The 17,664-nt window shown below is 63.0% G+C and overlaps 3 protein-coding genes across 4 annotated transcripts; 1 reads left to right on the forward strand and 2 right to left on the reverse strand.

Annotated features, from left to right (window-relative positions):
• Nucleotides 1-838: 838 nt before the first annotated feature.
• On the forward strand, nucleotides 839-1,579 carry SFN (stratifin; the record flags this gene model as incomplete). Its single annotated transcript, XM_084222815.1, has 1 exon — nucleotides 839-1,579. One exon carries the CDS (start codon nucleotides 839-841, stop codon nucleotides 1,577-1,579), a length of 741 nt encoding a protein of 246 aa, XP_084078941.1.
• Nucleotides 1,580-5,854: 4,275 nt separating this feature from the next.
• Nucleotides 5,855-10,326, reverse strand: GPN2 (GPN-loop GTPase 2). 2 transcript variants are annotated; one of them, XM_084222508.1, is made up of 6 exons: nucleotides 10,284-10,326; nucleotides 9,288-9,720; nucleotides 7,959-8,115; nucleotides 7,553-7,713; nucleotides 6,869-6,999; nucleotides 5,855-6,404 (listed from the first exon to the last, which is right to left on the reverse strand). In XM_084222508.1, the coding sequence occupies exons 2-6, from the start codon at nucleotides 9,702-9,704 to the stop codon at nucleotides 6,332-6,334; spliced, it is 939 nt and encodes a 312-aa protein (XP_084078634.1). In that variant the 5' UTR covers nucleotides 9,705-9,720; nucleotides 10,284-10,326; the 3' UTR covers nucleotides 5,855-6,331. The 2 variants fall into 2 exon arrangements, with proteins under 2 accessions (XP_084078634.1, XP_084078635.1); XM_084222509.1 differs by lacking the exon at nucleotides 10,284-10,326 and having other exon boundaries at nucleotides 9,288-10,139.
• A 954-nt stretch (nucleotides 10,327-11,280) lies between these two features.
• Nucleotides 11,281-16,104, reverse strand: GPATCH3 (G-patch domain containing 3). Its single transcript, XM_084222716.1, has 7 exons — nucleotides 15,747-16,104; nucleotides 14,612-15,015; nucleotides 13,301-13,475; nucleotides 12,539-12,598; nucleotides 12,163-12,284; nucleotides 11,890-12,017; nucleotides 11,281-11,532 (listed from the first exon to the last, which is right to left on the reverse strand). The coding sequence occupies exons 1-7, from the start codon at nucleotides 16,093-16,095 to the stop codon at nucleotides 11,313-11,315; spliced, it is 1,458 nt and encodes a 485-aa protein (XP_084078842.1). The 5' UTR covers nucleotides 16,096-16,104; the 3' UTR covers nucleotides 11,281-11,312.
• Between the last annotated feature and the right edge of the window lie 1,560 nt (nucleotides 16,105-17,664).

A 17,664-nucleotide genomic window follows, 5' to 3' on the forward strand; every position in this document is an offset into this window, starting at 1 on the left:
AGAACCTGCAGAGAGCGGCGGCTGAACCTCTTCATTTACAGCCCGAGAGAAGCGGAACGTCCCCGGTGGGATGGGGAAGGGCAGCCCCGGGCTGGGGATGGGGTCTCCCCCCGCTGCTCCCACCGCGGGGAGTTTTTGGGGGGCTCCCACCGTGCGGCGCCTCAAAGGCGAGCGCTGACTGCGCCCCGCTTTTTGGGACGGTCCCTCCCGCGGCGCCTGGGAGAGGTGCGGAGCCTCTGCCTCGGTTTCCCCACCTGTGGGAATAAATACCTGCCCGTCAAGCCCTCGCAATTACCGCCGAGGCAATCACCATATTAAAAACGACTGCGATATGACTTTTTCGGGGGGGAGGGACCCATTTTTTGCGAGCGGCCACACCCCGTGGCCCATTTCTCCGGGCTGGGGAAGAGCCGAGCGCTGCCGTGTCCCCGTCCCCCCAAAGAACGGCTCCCGTCGCCCTCCCGAGCGCTCTCAGCAGCGCACGAAGGGCGTTTCCCGGTGCCGGGGCGGGCGTCGGCTCTGGGGAGAGCCCCGGGGCATCCGCGGGTGCCGCACCCACGGGGAGGGCAGGGCGTTGGCCGCCCCCCTCGCCCCCTCCCCAGCGCCCGCCGCCCGCGGGCGATGATTCACCGCGATTTTCCTTTTAAGGCCGCGCTCGGCGGGGAGGAAGCAGAGGAGGAGGAGGAGGAGGACACTCCTTGGACCTGGCTGGCTCCTCCTGCTCTCGCTCGAGGCTCCGACGCGCAGCCAAAAGCGAATCCCGGCGGCGGCGCTCGGCAGAGGCTCCGACGGCTCCCGGCCCCGCTGCTCGCCCCAGCTCCGCGCCCGCGTCCCAGCCATGGCAAGAAACCACCAGGTGCAGAAGGCCAAGCTGGCCGAGCAGGCTGAGCGCTACGAGGACATGGCAGACTTCATGAAGGCCGTGGTGGAGCACGGCGACGAGCTGTCCAACGAGGAGCGCAACCTGCTCTCGGTGGCCTACAAGAACGTGGTGGGCTGCCAGCGCTCGGCCTGGAGGGTCATCTCCAGCATCGAGCACAAAACCGAGGAGGGCGACGACAAGGCGCAGGTGGTGAACGAGTACCGGGAGAAGGTGGAGCAGGAGCTGAACGCCGTCTGCAACAACGTGCTGGGCTTGCTGGACAAGTATCTCATCAAGAAGGACAGCGACACCGAGAGCAAGGTCTTCTACCTGAAGATGAAGGGCGACTACTTCCGATACCTGGCCGAGGTGGCCAGCGGGGACGACCGCCTGTCGACGATAGAGAAGGCGCAGGAGGCCTACCAAGAGGCCATGGACATCAGCAAAAAGGAGATGCAGCCCACGAACCCCATCCGCCTGGGGCTGGCCCTCAACTTCTCCGTGTTCCACTACGAGATCGCCAACGCCCCCGAGCAGGCCATCTCCCTGGCCAAGACCACCTTCGACGAGGCCATGGGCGACCTGCACACGCTCAGCGAAGACTCCTACAAGGACAGCACCCTCATCATGCAGCTGCTCAGGGACAACCTCACGCTATGGACAGCCGAGTGTGCCGGCGAAGACGGCGGCGAGGCTGGCGAAGAGCCCAAGAACTGAGCGCCCCTGCCCCGCTCCAGACCCTTCGGCATCTCTTCGTGGCTTTTTTTTTTTTTTGGTTGTCGTTTTTTTTTCGATTTTTTTTTTTTTTTGGTCGGTTTTGGTGGGGAGGAGTCTCAGCTCCCCCCCCCAGCCTGGATACCGGGAGTGGGGGTGGTTTTGGCAGGGCCCTTCCCTCCCTCTCCCCCATCCTCTGCTCTGGGGAGGGGGAAAAGAGGGAGAGGGGGTGTCTCTGCCCCGGAGAGCTGCCAGCCCCCAACTATTTAACATTTTTTTGTGGGGGGTGTCTGGTCTGACTTGTGCCAGCTCCAAACCCTCCGTCCCAGAGGGCTGGAGCAGCCACAGGAGGAGGTGAGGGGCTGGGCCGGGGCGAGGGGGGGTCCGGGCAGCCCCCCCATTCCGGGAGGGGGTCGCGTGTTGCCTCTGTGCTCCAATAAACCTTCTCCTGCACCTCTGCTCTCGTCTGCCTCGTCTCTCCCTGCGCACATGTCTGGGCAGCTCCACGTCTGCCTCGCCCCCCTCCCATCCCAGGGTGGGGGCAGCCGGGCCCCCCAGCCCCCAGCAGGGTCTTGGGCTGAGCTGCAGCCCGTGGAAGGGCTCGGGGGTCCGTGCATCCCTGGGACGGGAGTCTTGGCAGCCCCACGCAGGGCAGGCTGCTCTGAGGTGCTCAAAGGTCCCGCGGCCCTGATCCAACGCCATTAATACAAACCCAGAGTTCCCCAAAACCTGCCACTGACGCCCCTGTGAGGGTCCCCAGGTCCTCCCCCACGGCTTCTCCAATTCCAAGGAGGAAAATCCACAGAAGCTGCACGGGCAGCGACACAGGGACAGCCCTGGGCTGCCGGCGGGGTGGGGACATCCCTCTCGAGGTCCCGACGCGCTGGGACAGGTGAAAGCTCAGCACTTCTGGCCCTGGCACGGGGCCACGGGAAGGGCGCAGCTCCCTCCCCCTTCCCCCCACCAGCGCGTTTCAACATGAAAAATAATTACAATAAAATACAGTCACGGCACCCTGGGCTATGAGCTCAGCAGAGCCAGCAGGGCCGGGCAGGAGCCGGCCTTTGATGGGAGCCCCGGCAGGAACGGCGCCTGACTCAGGACGGGCTGCAGGGGGACAGGGGGGACACGCCAGTCCCCAGCCCTGGCAAGGCCAAATCCCAGCCCAAGGAGTGCCAGGACCCCCGGGCTTTGGGGAAAGGAGGCAGGAGCAGGGACGTGACCCCCTTGGCGCACGCAGGAACCGGGGGTGCCCAGGAACGGGGGGCTGGGCTGCACAGAGCAGCACCTGCTCACCTGGATGGGACACCTGGAGAGGGGGATGCAGAGGGGATGAGCCCCCGTGAGCACCCCCAGCTCCATCACAACACTCCTGGTGCTGCCCTGGCTCCCCAGGGGCTCCCCGGGGTCCCCAGAGGTGTCAGGGCTGGTCCTGAGGGACCCCAAAGCTCGGCCTCCCCCTGGCCCCAGGCGCTGCCAGCCTGGGAACAGCCCCGGCCCTGTAATTAGCCAGAGCAGGACAAACGAGCTGAGGGCTCGCGCTGACCCCACGGCCCAGGGACACCCGGACTGGTTGGACTGGGAACGGCAGGGCTGGACTGGCAGTGCAGTGCCCAGGAAGGGGTGACTGGGGGTGTCTGTCCGCCCTGGGGCTGTGGTTCCCCCTGGCTGCCCAGGAGTTAACTGATTTCAACAGCTCCCCAAATTGCAGCACGGCTGGGCCGCGTGGGAGGAAGGTGCTCCCCGCTCCCAGCCGGTCCGGCAGCTTTTCCAGGCTGGGAAGGAGGAGCCCTGGATCCCCAGGACACTCCTGCGAGAGGCTTGTGCTGCTGGGGACCTGTCTGGGCTCCTCCTGTCCCCCTGCTTCACACGGGATGGCAGTGCCCAGGTGGAAAGGCCAGGGGGGCATCGGGACCTGGATCCCCAGCCTGGTCCTTGTCCGGTGGCTGTGGGATGCTCTCGGCATTCCCGTCTGAAGGAAAGCTCTCAGATGGATCAGTTTTAGTGTCTCGAGCACCCTTAGAGCAGAGGGGCTGGGTGCCAGGACCAGGGCGTGTCCCCCCTCGCAGTCCCACCCCGGCAGGGCCCTGGCACAGCCTGACACAGGGGCTGGTGGCCGTGGGGAAAAGGCCCCAAAAGCAGGGCTGGGAGGGCCAGCAGGGACGCTCTGCTGCCTGCCAAAGGCTCTGCCCACCCTGGGTGGGAGCTGCAGGACCCACAGCCCCGCCTGTCCTTGTCACCAGCTCTGCCAGCCTTCCCCAGGACTTGTGCCCAGGGCTGGGGCACCCAGACTTCACCCACCGCCCCTGGCCCCGGGCAGCCTCCTGCCAGGCTGGCACCACTGCCTGCTCTGGGGGCCTGGGCGCCTTTGGAGAGGGTTTTTTCCCCATTAGAAAGCCCCTCTTGATGGGGAAACAGCTTTTGGGCAGGAGCTCCATGATGGAGCTGAAAATCAGGGCTGGAATCCAGGGGGGGACCCAGGAAAGCCGAGTGCTGTGGCTGTGACTGGTGCTCAAACCCCTCCATCCCTAAAACACCTCCCTCAGGTCCGGTCCCAGGTCAGGGGGGCTCAGCAGAGGGACCAGGGGGGGCTCAGCAGCAGGAGCAGCTCAGCAGAAAGCTGGGCCCCCTCCCAGGGACGTTCCAGGCTCGGGGTGACTCACCCTGGCCCTTGGCCCCGCCGATTGCTCAAGGCAGTGACAGCAGCCAAGGTGTCACCTCCCTGGCCCGGGAGCCCCGCCGTGTCCCCTCCCAGCCCGGGGTGTGGGGTGCAGGGGCAGGCTGCCTCTCACCCTGCATTTCACACCGGGGCTCCAGCCCTCCCTGCCTCCTGCTGGCCCTGGCAGGAGCAGATCTGTCCCCTGCGGGCTCTGGGTCCCAGTCCAGCCCCTGATTCATCTCTAAGAAGCTCCTTGGTGCAAAACCGCCGCAGTTTTGGGGCTGAAGCTCTCTGAGACCTGAGCGTTTCCTGGCTGGGACACAGCAGAGGATCCTCAGCTGAGCTGAGCAGTTTCCATCCCAAGGCTGAGGCTGCAGATATCCAGGGCATTCAAATAAAAAAGCCAAAAAGCCACAAAGGCTTTGATGGCTCTTGCGTAACTCAGCCTGACCTGACCATAGCCTTTTAAGCCACCAAATCTCTCAAAGCCATGAAAAAGCCACTATAAAATTAATATTTTTATGATCCCGTCTCCCACCCCTTCACAGCAACTACAGAGCTCCAAAACGAGCAGGACGAGCCACGAGCCACAGGGTGAGGATGGGATTTCAGCTCAGTCATGGTTAGATTGGCTTCCAAAGCTCCAGCACTGAAATGCAGCTGCTGGGCTCCAGCCAGGAACACCCAGGGAAATTCCTGGGCTCTGGGAAGAGCTGAGGCCCTGGCAGCACACTGGGATTTGACTTTGACATCTGAAATCTGTTTCATTGGGAAGGGGCCTGGGTGAAGCATGGGCATTGTGCATCTGCATCCTCCTCTCCCTGAGCTCCTCCTCGTCTCCAAATCCTGGCCAGAGTTGGGAGATGAGGGAAAAATTCATTTTAATTCCTTGCCCAGCTGCCCAAGACCCCGTTCACATTTAGACCCATCAAGGATCCAGTCTCCAATCCCTCTGCCAAGGGCCAAACCATCCTGTGAGAAAATCCTGTTGCATTTTATGCAAGATCTTGGGCAAGAGGCGATGCTGAGTCTGCAGAGCTGGGACTGGGAGTCGCTCCCATCCCCGTGGGGGTGCTGGAAGGCACCCGGGGGCTCCCTGATGTGGACACCCCCCTGTCACCCCAAGCCCTCCCAGTGCACCCCCAGCCCCCCAGTGCACCCCCAGCCCCCCAATCCCCCCCCAGCTGCTGCCTGGAGCTGGGATCAGGGCAGGGAGCACACGAGGCTCGGAGCTGCTGCCAGCACTGGGAGCTGCAGCAGCACAGCCAGAGGGAATTCCACGGGCAGGAGGGGAAGCCCCGGGATTTGGGAGGTGGAAAAGCAAGGCCAGAAGAAGGAAGGTGGATGAGGACACCCAGGGCTGCTCCTGGGAAAGGCCCGAGATGCAAACCACGAGCTGAGTCACACAGGGGCTTTCTCAAGGCGGAGAAGCCGAGCTGGCGTTTGGGTGCTGTGCCCCTGGGTGGGTGCAGGAGCAGCAGCTGTGCCCTGCCTGCTGCCCCCAGCCCTGCCAGGCTGAGCCTGCTCCCAGCAGGGCACAGGGGACAGGCCCTTTGGCCTCGGGCTCCAGAGCACTCCTGGGTTTATTTACGCAGCTTCAGCAAACTCTAAGATGAAAGTGAGACTGAGGAGCGTTTATTAAGAAAGAGTCCATCATTATTTCTAAGAAAAAGAAAAACAAACATCTTTCTGTCCTTGAGACGTGGAGGCGTGCTGGCCTGGATTCTGCTGGGAGCTCCTCCTGCAGCACACCCAGGCCTGCTGCCTCCACTCCCACTGCACAGCAGGCAGCTCCTGCTGATTCTTCTTTCTCTGGATCTGTCTTGGTCATGATGGAGGAGAGCTTATCTCGCTTCTTTTCCTTGCTCTCCCTGCCCTCCCTGGTTCAATCCCTCTGTTCCTAGGGGAAGACCCTCAGCCACCTCCCTTCTGCCACAGCCCTGCTCTGGGCAGCAGGCCTGAAGCTCCAGAGGTCAAACCCACCCAGAGAGGGTCCTGACTCTGCCTGGAAAGGTTTTCAGTTGCTCTGAGTCACAGCTGAAGCTCCGGGTAGGAAAAGGAGAGGTGTCAAAACAGGGGAGCCGGGGAAGGGCGTGTCACAGATCCATCACCTCCTCTTCCACAGCTTTGTCCTGAGATTGCACATACTTCTCCTGCACTGCCAGGGTGCTGATAACGCAGTAATTAAGGAAAACGAGGGGCTGGGCTCAAACACTCCCTTCTGCAGGAGCTCTGAAGTTCCCAGCGAGGAACCAGCCCAGCCTCACATTAGCCCCAAGGCCATCGGGAAGAGGCAGCATCACCTGAGTTCCTTCTGGCTCTGCCTGATCCCAGGCCTGACAAGTCCAGGAGAATCAATGGTATGGTTTGAAGGAGAAGGAAAGAACCCACCCAAGGGAGGGTGAGAGAGAGGAAAGCCCCAGCCCCGGGAGTGTCAGAGGGTTCCTGACACATTCACAGTATGAATTACCAACCTGGGGGGGTTTGGTGGGCACAGGTGTCTGCCCCAGGCTGGGCTGAGCACACCCCACTCCCCACGTGTGTGTCACCCACCAGATGATGAACCTGGGCCTGCAAATTCAGCCTTTGTCCCCCAGGGAGAGAGAAATTCAGGCCAGCAGCAGAGAGGATACGAAGAGAAGTGGAAGTCGGCGCCCACGGCTGCCGACATCAGCGCCTCCAGGCTGCGGTGCTCCCGGTCCCCGAAGGAATACCCATTGGCCTTGTCCACAGCCTGCATCACCTGCCTCATGCTCTGCTTGTCCTGGGAGGAGGCAGCAGCTGTACCTGCTCCATCCCCACAGGCAGGCCTGGGCCCTTCGGGGCTTGGGGCCACCCTGACAGCGCCCCGGGACACCAACAGGGACAAACAGGGACAAACAGGGACACTGCTACTGGCCCTCCACCCTCTCATTCCCTTTCATCACCGTCCCCCAGCCCATTTGCCTGCTGACACTTCTGCCAGCTGCCTGATTAAGGGCATTTCCAGCCCTCCCTCCCCCTTCTCATTATTCGCTGCTCCCTAATTTAACCGGGCTTTGGGTGGCCCTCAGCCCAGGTTGGAAATGCAGGCCAGAAGAGCTGAAGGAAGGGGGAGCCTGCACTCCCCACCCCAGGACACAAGGCCCAGCTAGCCCCAAGCTCATCAGCCTTTTTCTTTCCTTTGGCTGCCACAGATCATTTACAAGTCTGGGTGTGCTTCCCTGCTTTCCAGCCCCGAGTCTCTTCGCAGCTGAGGTTTCCAGCCCCGTGGCTCTGAGCACACAAAGAGGAGCTGCTGCACAGGCAGGGCTCCCTGCTCCCTCCTGCTGGCTCACCTGGACGTTGAGTGGCACGAAGGACACCAGGCTGTAGTCCTCAATCACCTCCACCAGCTTCTCGTTGAGGCGGCGGAAATTCCTGAAGAAGGGATCGGAGGCCAGATGGTCCACGAGGTAAGAGAGGTCCAGCACCTCGGTGTAATAGTCCAGGTTGAAAGCTGCAGGGGAGCAGGGAGCTCTGAGGGCGAGCTGGCAGCTGAGCAGCACAGTGGGACCTGCACAGCTCCCCACCCAGCCCCCTTCTCACACAGCTGAATTGCACTGGCACAGCCCCGTTCCACATCCCCCCAAATTCCCCCGTGTGCAGAACGGAGCTCTGAGCCCCTGGCTAGTGAGGGGAGGCAGAAGGGACGAGGTGAGAGGCCCCTTGCCCCAGAGCAGGCTGTGGCTCACAGCTCCTCACCCAGCTTCCCGTAGTGCTCGATCAGGTCCATCTTGGAGAGCACGTTGACGTGGGGCAGCTCCACGTGCAGCATGGTGGACAGCGAGGTGCAGAGCACGGAGATGAACTTCCCGGGGTCCGTGCAGTAGTGGGAGTCCACCAGGTGCACGGCAGCCAGCTGGGCAGCAAGGGACACAGCAGGTCAGAGCTGTGCCCAGCCCAGCCCCTGCCCGGGGCACAGGAGAACCTGTCCAGGCCTGGCTGCACCTCCTGGGGAAATGAGCTCCCACCTCCTGCCCACAAACACAGCACCAGAGAATCCTGCACTGGTTGGGGTCAGCGGGGACCCAAAGCCCCACCAGTGCCAGGAGCAGCACCTGCAGCACACCCCCTTCTGCTGGGACAGAAGGGGGTGTGCCTGTGGTTGGCACTAATAATTAATAATTACACTAACGAGCACTTTTATTCCCTGGGTTTTGTGTGGCTGTAACAATGTGGTCCCAGAGTTGGGGAAGTCACTCCAAGTCAGGGCTCTGAGGCTGAGTCACAGCAGCAGAACCCGGCCAGTCCGGGGCTCCCAGGCAGGCCTGGCAGAGCAGAACCAGCCCTGTAAATGTCTTGTTTTAGCAGCTCCAATCCCGTGTCCATTCCTCCAATGAAAATCAGCTCTAATGTGCAGATTCCCAGTGACATTCCCAAGCAAATGAAGCTGCCCTTCTTGCTCAGAGCACGCAGGGTTTGCACTTTGGCGGCGCGGCCCCGCCGCAGAGCGAGCGCAGCGTCAGCAGCTCGGGGCTGCTCTCACCCGCAGCTCCCGTTGTGCAAGAGCCCAGAGCCGTCCCACGGGCTGCTGCAGGGCCCTGCCGGGGCTGCAGCGGGGCTGGCACGGCCCCTGCATTCCTCGGGGCAGCGCCAAGGCTGCCGGCACACACAGAGCCCGCTGGTGAGACGCCCCTGGGCCGGGGGAGGATCCTGCAGCACAGCAGGATGCACTCCTGCCCCAGCCCCGGCAGTGCTCAGGGACAGGCTGGGGTGCCCTGGGCCAGGGGAAGGTGTCCATGCCCATGGAATGGACTGGGATGAGATGGGCTTTGAGCTCCTCTCCAACCCACCCCATTCTGGGATGCTGTATGAAGCGTGAGGAAGGAATTTGTGTGCCTGCTCCCACTAAAAGCCCTGACATTGGCCATTCTCTTGCCAATCTCTCCCAGCATAAAACTGGACAAAATTCCCCTCCTTCCCTACAAAGCCACTGCACCTGACAGGCCACAAACTCCTGAAGACAGCAGCCACGAGACCCCCCAGCCCCGCTGTGCCCAGGGCTCCCGGGGTGCCCCAGCCCATCCCTACCCTGAAATTCCACTTGGCCAGCTGGGCAAAGACGTTCCTGAGGGCCTGGTGGTGCGTGTAGAGCTCCACCTGCCCGGGGCAGTCGAAGAGCAGGTAGTGTCCGCGCAGGGCGCGCAGCCGCTCCCGCAGCCAGTCGGCGTTGGCCTCCAGGTACTCCATGCAGTAGAGCAGCCCCCCGTTGGGGCCCAGCCCCAGGCTGGCCATCACGTCGGGCAGCGTCACCAGCTCGCCCACGTCCAGCGCGCAGGGCCCGGGCAGTGCCTCGTTGGCCGGGTCCAGGTTGACCACGGCCACGCGGCGGCCCAGCCGCGCCAGGAAGGCGCCCATGGCCTGGCAGTAGGTGCTCTTCCCCGAGCCCGGCGGGCCGATCACCACCTGGCCAAAGGCCAGCGCGCCCGCCCCGCCGCCCTCAGCCATGCTGGATCATCCCCGCCTGCGGGCCGAGGGACACGGGCACTGAGGGGGGAGCGGTGTTAGGGGGGACAGAGGGGACAGAGGGCACTGAGGGGGGAGCGGTGATCGGGGGACAGGGAGACAGAGGGGACATGGGGCACTGAGGGGTGAGCGGTGATCAGGGGGACAGGGGGACACGGCGCACTGAGGGGTGAGCGGTGTTTGGGGGGACAGGCCCTGACACAGGGGACAGAGGGGACAGAGGGGCTCTGAGGTGTGAGCTGTGTTCAGGGGGACAGAGGGACACTGAGGTGTGAGCTGTGTTCATGGGGACAGGCCCTGACACAGGGGACAGAGGGACAGAGCCCCACTGAGGGTCTGATCTGTGTTTATAGGGACGGGGTCTGCTGGAGGGGACAGAGGGACGGTACCCCATCGCGGTTATCCCCCCGCTATCCCAGTAACCGCCCCGCATCCCGGTATCCCCCCCCATCCCGCTATTCCCCCCCATCCCGCTATTCCCCCCCCAATCCCGGTATCCCCCCCCATCCCGGTATTCCCCCCCCCGTCCCGGTTATCCCCCCCGGCCCGCAGGCCGCTCACCGCCGCCGGTGCCCCCGCTGTGGGTCCGGGTGCCCGCGGGCCCCGAGCGCCGCGTTCCGGGCGCGGAGCGGCCGCCGCTCCCACAGCGCCGCCTGGCGGCCGGGGGGACGCGCAGCCCCGCCCCGGGACTCGGCCAGAGCGATGGTCGCGGGTTCGAGTCCCGGCGCCGCCTCTTGTCCCGCCAGCACCGCCCCAGCCCCGCTTTTCTCCAAATCACAGAATCAATTGGGTTGGAAAAGGCCTCTGGGACCATCGAGCCCTAGCTCTGACCAGACATCACCATGGCACTGAGGGCCACGCCCAGTTTCTCCTTAAACACCTCTGGGGACAGTGACTCCACCACCCCTGGGCAGCCCGTTCCCAAAATCTAATCCCCCTTTCTGTGAATAAATTCTGCCTAGTGCCCAGCCTCACCCTTCTCCCAGGTGGCTACACCCTCCTGGCAGGTAGAAGGAGGAATTCCTCCCTGCATTTTCCCCCTTCAGCCCTTCAGGAAGTCACACAGGGCCTGGCCGGTTAGCACTGGGTCAGTGGGACAGAGCTGTCCCCTCTGCCAGGGCCTGGGCCAGGAGAACGGGGCAGAGCAGCCTGGAAAGCACCCGCTACCAGAGCCACAGGAACAGAGGATCCCTCTGCCAGGACCAGTCTTTCATCCCGAGCAGCCCCTCCCGGACGGGCACGCCCCAGGAGCGCTGGGCAGGGAAGGACAGTTACCGTGCCCTGCCCGTGCTTGTCCTTCCCTGCCTCCCAGGCTGAGCGTTCTGCTTCCTCAGCCTCACTAACGCACACATCAGGTTGATCCCAGCACCAATGTAGGTGTTAATCACCCTAAATCCTTCTCCATTCACACAGAATACCATTTCCTTTCATTTGAAGGGTTCAATTAGTGGGGGAAAAAACCCCCACCGGGGTGATTTTAATTACAAATCTGTATTTTTATTAAAAATAAATACAAAACCACCCTGCTTTCCCTCAGACCAGGAGCCAGCCTGGCCTGGGGAGCAGGACAAAGGCTGTGACAGTCCGTGCTCAGCGTGGCTGGGCCCTGAGGCTGCCCAGGGCGGGCTGGGACGCTCGGACAAAGGCCATGTCCTGTCTGTACTTCATGGCTGTGAGCGGCTGGCGCCTGAGCAGCTGGTCACCCATGTCCTGGGGCTCAGGGTCATCGTAGATGGTGGAGATGACAACAGAGCTGTCACCACGGGGCTTCTTCCTCCTCACAAAGGTTGGCAGCTTCTCCCCGTGGTACCTGGAGGGAAGCAGAAAGGTTTGGTTGGAGGCTGCAGAGGCCATCAGGCATCCCTGTGCTTCCCAGCTCGTTTCCTGGCATGGTTTGGATTGGAAGGACCTCAAACCCACCCAGTTCCAGCCCCTGCCATGGGCAGGGACACCTCCCACAGAGGCTCCAGCCCTGCTCCACGGAGGAGCCCTGCATGTCAGGAGGAGCAGCCTGTTTGGCTATGGAGTTTTGGAACTCCCCAGCTGTGCAGGGAAAGGCAGATCCCTGGGACAGCCCTGTCCCCAGCCAGCTCACTTTGCAGCCCCTCAGCTGCTGTGAGCCTGGGCACAGGGGGGAAGAGGGGCTGGGAGGGCACTTGGAACTCACCCCAGCCCCCTCTTGCACCGGGGGTTCTGACCCTCGTTGTCCAGAGCTTCAGCCATGCCAGAGTTGCTGCTCCCCAGGCCCAGCCCCTCTGTCCAGCCCTGCTGCTCCAGGACCTTCCTGCCAAAGCCCTGGGAGAAGGGAAAAAAACCATCACAGACTTGCAGGACAAATCCCACCCTCATCTTCCCACGGCCAAGACCTCTCCTCCTCCTCCTGACCCCATCCTGTGGGCAGCGTGGCCCTGCCCTGAGCAGGCAGGCAGAGCTCACCCACCTTGGTGTGCCTCTCAAAGGTGCCAATGTGCTGCCCTGACACAGATCCATCCTCCAGCCCCGCCCGGAGCCGCTGCTCCAGCCACATCTGCACCGAGTCCCGAGCATCCTTGTCCCCTCCATCTGGGGACAAAGCAGCCACAGTCAGCTCAGCTCAGCTCAGCTCAGCCAGCCTGGGCACCACCAGCGTGCTCCCCAGAGCACCAGCAGAGGAGGCAGAACCTGTTCTTTTTGGCAAGCCTTGCTGCCAGACCAGAAAAACACTGTTCCAGGTTCACTGACAGCTTGGGTGCTTTCAAAGAATGACAAAGGCTCCCGAATTCTGCATGGTCAGAACTTCCCTGGTTTCCCTGGGGGGGGTGGCTCAGCTCCCATACCTTTGTCATAGTAGATGCTCATGTCCACGTCCCAGTCGTCGGCTGTCTGCTCATCAAAGTCTGCCAAGAGAAGGGAAGCACACTTTGGGTGAGCTCTGGCACAGGGGAGCTCCTTGCTGGTGGCCCAGCTCCCTGTTTTCTCCAACAAAATGGGAAGGAACCACAGAATCATTGAGGTTGGAGATCTCCAAGACCATTCAGACCAGCTGTGACTTTGTCAGCAGCCCAGACTACTGAGTGCCATGTCCAGTCCTTTCCTGGACACCTCCACCACCTCTCTGGGCCTGAGCCCCCTTTCCATGGGGAAATTCCTGCCGTGCCCACCCTGAGCCTGCCCTGGCCCAGCCTGAGGCCGTTCCCTCTGCTCCTGTCCCTGTTCCCTGGAGCACAGCCCGACCCCCCGGTGTCCCCTCCTGCCAGGAGCTGTGCAGAGCCACAAGGGCCCCCTGAGCCTCCTCTGCTCCAGGCTGAGCCCCTGCCCAGCTCCCTCAGCCCCTGCCCCGGGCACTCCCCAGCCCCTCCATGTCTCTGTTGCAGAACTGGACACAGCTCTGCACTCGGGGTGGTGCCTCAGCAGTGCCAGCACAGAGAAAATGGCCTTAGAGACCCCCCAGACCCCACTGCCAGCAGCACCACGGGGGTCTCTGCGGGCCTCTGGTGACCAGCTTTGTGCCAAGGGAAGGCTCAGCAGCCAGGTGGCTCCAGCTGGCCCGGACAGTTTGTCTGAGCCCGTGGGCTCAGTGACACAAACACCAGGGTCACCTCCATCCTGCTCCTGCCAGAACTGGGCATCTGTGTAGAACACCAGGCCAGAGCCACCCTTCTCCCACTTGAGCTCGATCTCCTCCTCGAAGAGCCGCTCCCGGAGCCGCTCCTGCTGCGTCACGTCCTCGTGCAGCGCCGCGTGCCGCTGCCACTCCTCGCACGTGTCATCGTCCTGAGGGGACACAGCGTGGCAGGGGATGGGGCTGGGACACAGCACAGCCCCCTCCTCGCACATGTCACTGTCCTGCAAGGACAATCTGCAGCTGGGGACAGCAGCTCAGGCCCTTCCTGCTCCCTGCCCCTTCCCACCGCCCTTCCCTGGAGCAGCTCTGCTCAGGCCCCGACACGAGGGATGAGCTCATCCCTGACTCAGAGCCCTGCCAGAGTCAGCAGGAGAAATCCCAGAGCACCCCCAGCCCAGCTGATGCCCATGTAAGGAGCAGGGGTGTTGGACCTGCAGTCAGCACCAGCAGGGAGCTCGTCCCACGGCAGCTGCTGCCCCAGGAGATTGCGTGGGCTCCCAGGAAGCAGCTCCTGGCACAGACACAGAGCTGCCTGCCCAGTCCTGGGCACAGCCACTACCCAGCCCAAAGAACAGCCTGGGAGAAACAGCTGGAGGAGTCTGTTTAGTCTGCAGAAAGAAAAGGCTGAATAAAAAGCTGGCAACAGGAGGGAACAAAGCGTCTCTGTGCCCCACGTTGCCAGGAGAAAGGAATGGGGTGCAATTGCAGCAGAGCTTTGGCATCTGAGTTAATTCTGGCACAGGACAGAACGGGAATGGCTTGCCTGGGGATCTGTAATGACAGAGGCTGGGGAGAACAGGCCAGACAAGCGTCTGCCAGGGACAGGGGTGGGATGGCTCTGCCCTGCCCAGCTCTCCAGGAGCCTTTGTCACTAAAGCCATTTTCCCCAGAGTGACTAACCCCCAGCGCAGGAGCATCCAAGGTCAGCCCTCTGTGCAGCTCTGCACGTCATCCCAGCACACCCCCGTGCTGCCCAGCCTCTGCCACCCCATCTGCCAGGCAGCAGGGCAGCATCTGCTGGGCAGCACCGGCTCTCCTCTGCTCCTCCTCAGACCAGAGCCCTTGGCATCAGCCCCCACCCCACCCCGAGTAGTTCTGGGGGGCTCAGGGCCCCCCATCCCTGCCCCCAGGGGCTCCGTGCACCAAGGGGTGAACAATCCTATCTCAAGGCTGGTTTTAACACGCCACTTATCCAAGCAAGAGATGAAAAATGAGCTCAGAGAGCGGGATGTGCCCTCACAGCTCCAACAGCCCAGCCCGGACCGTGCCGGAATGTTCCACTTACGTCATCTGAGTTCGACTCCTCTTCCTCCTGCTCCTGCCCCTCGTCATCCTCCTGGGGCTGGGCAGGCTGAGTCAGCCCCGCGGGCTCCTCTCCCTCGGTGATCTCATCCCCTGCAGCCGTGTAGACTCGCTCCTGCCCAGCCACGGTCTCGCTGCTGGGGTACTGGAAGGGCACGTTGCCATACCGGCGGGAGGAGCCCGTCCTGGGAAAATCCAGCTGCAGCCGGGAGATGACGCGGGGGGGCAGCCGGCAGGCGCGGATCAGCTCCAGGAACACGCCCAGGGGGGTGCCCACGTTCCCGCAGGGCATGAACGAGGGCGGGTTCAGCTCGGGCAGCCGCCTCAGCTCCGCCTCGGTCACCGCCGGGCCGGCCCCGGCCGCGCTGCTGGGAGGAGCCTCCGGGGCTGCGGGGACAAGGAGGGACACGGGAGGGTCGGGGGGCTGCGGGGGACACGGCAGGGGACACGGCAGGGGACAAGGAGGGACACGGGAGGGGCTGGGGGCTGCGGGGGACACGGCAGGGGACACGGCAGGGGACAAGGAGGGACACGGGAGGGGCTGGGGGCTGCGGGGGACACGGCAGGGGACACGGCAGGGGACAAGGAGGGACACAGGAGGGTGTGCAGGAGAACAGGGATGGTTTGGGGGTCCCACAGGAGAGCAGGGCTGGTTTAGAGGGGTCCCACAGGAGAGCAGAGATGGTTTGGGGGGTCTCACAGGAGAGCAGAGATGGTTTGGGGGGTCCCACAGGAGAGCAGGGATGGTTTGGGGGGGGCCACAGGAGAGCAGGGATGGTTTGGGGGGGCCATAGGAGAACAGGGATGGTTTTGGGGGGTCCCACAGGAGAGCAGGGATGGTTTTGGGGGTCCCACAGGAGAGCAGGGATGGTTTTGGGGGTCCCACAGGAGAGCAGGGATGGTTTTGGGGGTCCCACAAGAGAGCAGGGATGGTTTGGGGGGTCTCACACCCCACCAGGGGCAGGTAAATCCAGGCGCTCACGAGTAGGAAGGGGATAAGCAGAGCCCCCACGGGCTCTTCCTGCCTCGGAGCAGATTCAAAGCGTTAAGGAAGCCCTACGAGGAGCTTTAACCGCCCGGTGCCCGAGGGTGCCGCCCCGGGAACCCCCCGCCCGTACCTGTCCCGGCGCTCAGGCGCACCCTGCGGATGAGGCAGCGGCCGGGCAGCGCGGCGCCGCCGGGCCCGACCCAGCGCTTGCCCGAGTACATGCGGACGAAGCGGCGGGCGCGGCCGGGCCGCACGGACACCAGGCAGCAGCAGGTGCGCGGCGCCGAGGCCCCGCCGCCGCCGCCCGCTGGCGGGCGCTCGGGGCGGTGCCGGTAGTGGAAGCAGAGGAAGCCGCCGGCCTCCAGGAACTGGCTGAAGTAGGCGCGGAGCTGCGCGGAGCGGAGCGCGGCCGGGATGCCGCTCACCAGGCAGTACCGGGCCGCGCCGCCATCACCGCCGGTATCGCTGGGCGTCGCCATCTTGGCCCGCCGCTGTTGGCGCGCGGTGATGACGCTGCGTGCGCAGTGATGACGTTATCGCGGTGATGACGTTATGTGCAGCGGGTGGAGGGCGCCGCCTTGTGGCGGAGGAGCGCGCGGCAGGCGGGGCGGCCGGCGGGGTCACGGGGTGGGGACAGTGGGGACAGGGACACTGGGGGGTGACAGAGAGACCCTGGGGGGGTCACAGGGTGGGGACAGGGACACTGGGGGGTGACAGAGAGACCCTGGGGGGTCACGGGGTGGGGACAGTAGGGACAGGGACACTGGGGGGTGACAGAGACACTCTGGGGGGTCACAGGGTGGGGACAGGGACCCTGGGGGGCGGGGGTCACAGGGGCTGGGGATGGGGACCCTGGCAGGTCACAGTGGTTGGGGACAGAGACACTTGGAGGGGTGACAGAGGGACCCTGGGGGGTCACAGGGGTTGGGGACCAAAATACCCCATTGAGGGGGGTTTAACAGCCCCGGGGGATCTCAGACTCCGAGGGTCCCAGCCCCGGGGGTCTCAGGGGATCTCTGGGCTGCTCTCCTCACCCCAGGCAGAGCTCTGGCCTTGTCCCCATTCAGCCCCCTGTCTGCATTGTCAGATGGAAAATCCCTTTTTATTCCATTCTATCTTTTTCATGCCCGTGTTTCTTTTTCTGCCCACCCCAAATTCAACACTGTTTCTAAAAAGGCACCGCTGTGTTCCAAAACACCAAACATTTTATTAAAAAAATAATTTATTGCATCTTATATACAAACCAGACGAATGTACAGTTATAAAATACTGACACCTCACCTGTTGGAGGCAGGAGGAGCGAGTTTTCCAGGTGTGCACCTGGCTCTGTCTCTGGGGAGGGAGGTCTGCATCTCCCACTAAACCAGCTCTGCTCGGGTTTAGCGTTTCACACAGACAGGAGAGCCCAGAGCCCCACATGAGGTGCAGTAGGTTTAGGTGCTGCTAAGTGCTCTTAATCCTGCTGCATTTCATGGAATTATGGAGGAAAGAGAGAATCTAAGGAAAAGGGGTGTGAGTCTGTCCACCCTGTGGGATTTAACACTCTGGCTTTTCCCTGAAGAAACGTCCTGAGCATTTCTAACATCTCAAGCACAGAAGCCAGACCCAGAGCTAATTCCATAATTATCCTCGGTCAGTGATCCCACTGGGGCCGTCAGACACCACGGCATCAACTGAGGACAGCCCTCACTGCTTGGAGCTCACAGCAAAATGAGCAAAAACCGGGAGCAGGGCAGGAAACCCTTTGCCCACTCACACTCCCTGTGAGCCTGCTGAGCCGCAACTGCCCCCGCAGGGCTCCCGCAGCCTGGGCACACAGAGATCCTGCAGGATGGGAGCGGCAGTGGCACACACAGATCCCGCAGGAATCCCGCAGCCTGGGCACACGGAGATCCCGCAGGAATCCCGCAGCCTGGGCACACGGAGATCCCGCAGGGCTCCCGCAGGAATCCCGCAGCCTGGGCACACGGAGATCCCACAGGATGGAAGTGCCAGTGGCACACACAGATCCCGCAGGGCTCCCGCAGGTCCGGAGCGTTCCTGTGCCC

The sequence above is a fragment of the Fringilla coelebs genome, assembly GCF_963513975.1.
Source record: "Fringilla coelebs genome assembly, chromosome: 28".
In the NCBI taxonomy this organism is placed as follows: Eukaryota; Metazoa; Chordata; class Aves; order Passeriformes; family Fringillidae; genus Fringilla; species Fringilla coelebs.

Bases quoted from the DNA above. Each gene is read 5' to 3' on its own strand.
- GPN2 (XM_084222508.1), bottom strand. From the start codon at position 9,704: ATGGCTGAGGGCGGCGGGGCGGGCGCGCTGGCCTTTGGCCAGGTGGTG. The intron at 7,000-7,552 runs GTGAGCCAGCAG...GCCTCCTCCCAG, and splicing joins TCGTGCCACTCAACGTCCAG to GACAAGCAGAGCATGAGGCA. The intron at 6,405-6,868 runs GTATCCTCTCTG...CTGCGTTATCAG, and splicing joins GCCGACTTCCACTTCTCTTC to CACCCTGGCAGTGCAGGAGA.
- GPATCH3 (XM_084222716.1), bottom strand. From the start codon at position 16,095: ATGGCGACGCCCAGCGATACCGGCGGTGATGGCGGCGCGGCCCGGTAC. The intron at 12,285-12,538 runs GTATGGGAGCTG...CTTTGTCCCCAG, and splicing joins GAGCATCTACTATGACAAAG to ATGGAGGGGACAAGGATGCT. The intron at 12,018-12,162 runs GTGGGTGAGCTC...CCCTTCTCCCAG, and splicing joins CCTTTGAGAGGCACACCAAG to GGCTTTGGCAGGAAGGTCCT.